The sequence below is a fragment of the Crocuta crocuta genome, unplaced genomic scaffold (genome assembly GCF_008692635.1).
Source record: "Crocuta crocuta isolate KB4526 unplaced genomic scaffold, BGI_CrCroc_1.0 scaffold1133, whole genome shotgun sequence".
Taxonomy (NCBI): Eukaryota; Metazoa; Chordata; class Mammalia; order Carnivora; family Hyaenidae; genus Crocuta; species Crocuta crocuta.
Window position 1 is genome coordinate 267,864 of NW_027530366.1, and position 2,082 is coordinate 269,945.

The 2,082-nt window shown below is 33.5% G+C and overlaps 1 protein-coding gene across 1 annotated transcript in view; it reads right to left on the reverse strand.

Annotated features, from left to right (window-relative positions):
- The window catches only part of SMARCA1 (SNF2 related chromatin remodeling ATPase 1), a 79,416-nt gene extending 77,465 nt beyond the window's left edge, over nt 1-1,951 (reverse strand). Inside the window, exon 1 of the mRNA XM_077766154.1 lies at nt 1,871-1,951. Coding sequence (XP_077622280.1) covers nt 1,871-1,897 — 27 coding nt within the window. The 5' untranslated portion in view covers nt 1,898-1,951. The remainder of the gene's footprint in view (nt 1-1,870) is intronic.
- Between the last annotated feature and the right edge of the window lie 131 nt (nt 1,952-2,082).

Genomic DNA, 2,082 nt, shown 5'->3' on the forward strand with positions numbered 1-2,082 from the left:
CATATTACAATAATATAATAAATATTTCTCTCTTCAATTACAATGATCTGGAAAATTGTACTTTAATAATATAAAAACTTTCCAAAGTGAGCAAGATTTGAGGGAAAAATACACACACACACACACACACACACACATAAGTAAAATAGTTAATACATCTTAGCTATTAAAAATTGATACATGCATGGGACGCCTGGGTGGCTCAGTCGTTAAGTGTCCAACTTTGGCTCGGGTCATGATCTCCCTGTCGGGCTCTGTGCTGACAACTCAGAGCCTGGAGCCTGCTTTGGATTCTGTGTGTGTGTGTGTGTGTGTGTGTCTCTCTCTCTGCCCCTCTCCTGCTCACACTCTTGTGTTTGTGTCTCTCTCTCTCAAAAATAAACATTAAATTTTTTTTTAATTGAGGGGTACCTGGGTGGCTCAGTCGGTTGAGCGTCTGGCTTCGGCTCAGGTCATGATCACAGGTCATGATCTCACAGTTCGTGGGTTCAAGCCTCGCATTGGGCTCTGTGCTGACAGCTAAGTCAGAGCCTAGAGCCTGCTTCAGATTCTCTATCCCCCTCTCTCTCTGACCCTCCCCTGCTCACGCTCTCTCTTTCTCTCTCTCTCTCAGAAATAAATTAAAAAAACATTTTTTAATTGATACATATTATAATTTCTCAATAAATTGTAAGTGGTCATGTAACTTGTACCATATTAATGAAATAAAACTTCACTAAAAAAATCTTAGAAGATCAAAAGATGTATACATTAATCTAGGTAAAGTAAAAAAAGAAAATGATTTTTTAATTCCCATTTTCTGACCACAGGGTAGGGAATATTTGACTGCTAATGAAGGATGCATAATTAGTAACACCAGAAACTTACATGAGTTCATTAACATAAACACAAGAATTAGACAAACATATTCAGACCAGAAGCTGGAAGGAGGCCAAAACTTTTCCATTTTATGTTATCCTCACTGGAATGTTGTTTTTAGAGTTGTTAAAACATTAACTGTCTATGTTAGATGTGACCTTAAACATTAGGGCATGGAGTGTGGCAAAATCACTATGAACAACCAAAAAATATACTTCATTTCTACTTATCTTTATATTACTGCAAAAGCAACCCCTCAACAAAAAAATTCAGTTCCAACCACCTGTTAGTTTCTCTTTTGAGTTAACCAAATTCACTGCTTTTGAAGGATCCCCGGGCATAAAAGTTTAGTTAAAATGAAAGCTAAAATATGGATTTTAGTAAAGAAAAACTAAATAATTTTAAATACATAGCAAAGCAGTAGGTGGCGTAACAAAGATTATACTGTTTAAATATGTAACATTTTCATGAACAGGGAAAATGTCCTCTCTTCCAGATAAAGCGTTACTGTATTACATGTTTCATGATATGTAACATTCACTCATATATCCAAAGCAAGAAGAGAGGGAGAAAAAAAAAATATCAGTTCAGCTCTGTGACCTGATTTCTTTCAGCCATAATGATATTCCCACTGATATTTTCACTTAGTAGATACAATATTTCTAGCGTAAAACATATTATGAGATAAAAAATACTGAATAAAAGTGAAGAGATGTGGTTTCTGTTCCCAACTATCCCATATAGTTTCTCTGCTCCTTATTTTTCCATCTGAAAATGAGATTTATTTATTCAACAAAAATCTATTATGATGGATTTATTATTAAATTACTTTCCAATTCTAAAATCTATGATCTTGTATTTATTGTATATAAACTTGTATTGTTTTAATCTTTCACACCTCCTCAATAAAAATCAACTACAGTGAAACTAATGTTAACATTGGGTGTCAACTACAGTTCAATGACAAAAAATCAACTACAGTATTCACCATCAAACCCAGGAATATATTTACCATTTTCTCTTCATATTCTGGGTCCATTTCCTTTTCAGATTTAGAAGCTTTAGCAGCAAGTTTGAGTTGAAATGAAGAAACATTTTTCTAGAATTTAAAAAAACATAAGCCATCAAATTGCAAAGCAAGATCTTAAAAGTGGTCAACATTCTTATTTTAAGAAAGTAAAAAGTAATTAAATCCTAAATAAATAAATCAATATGGTACACACA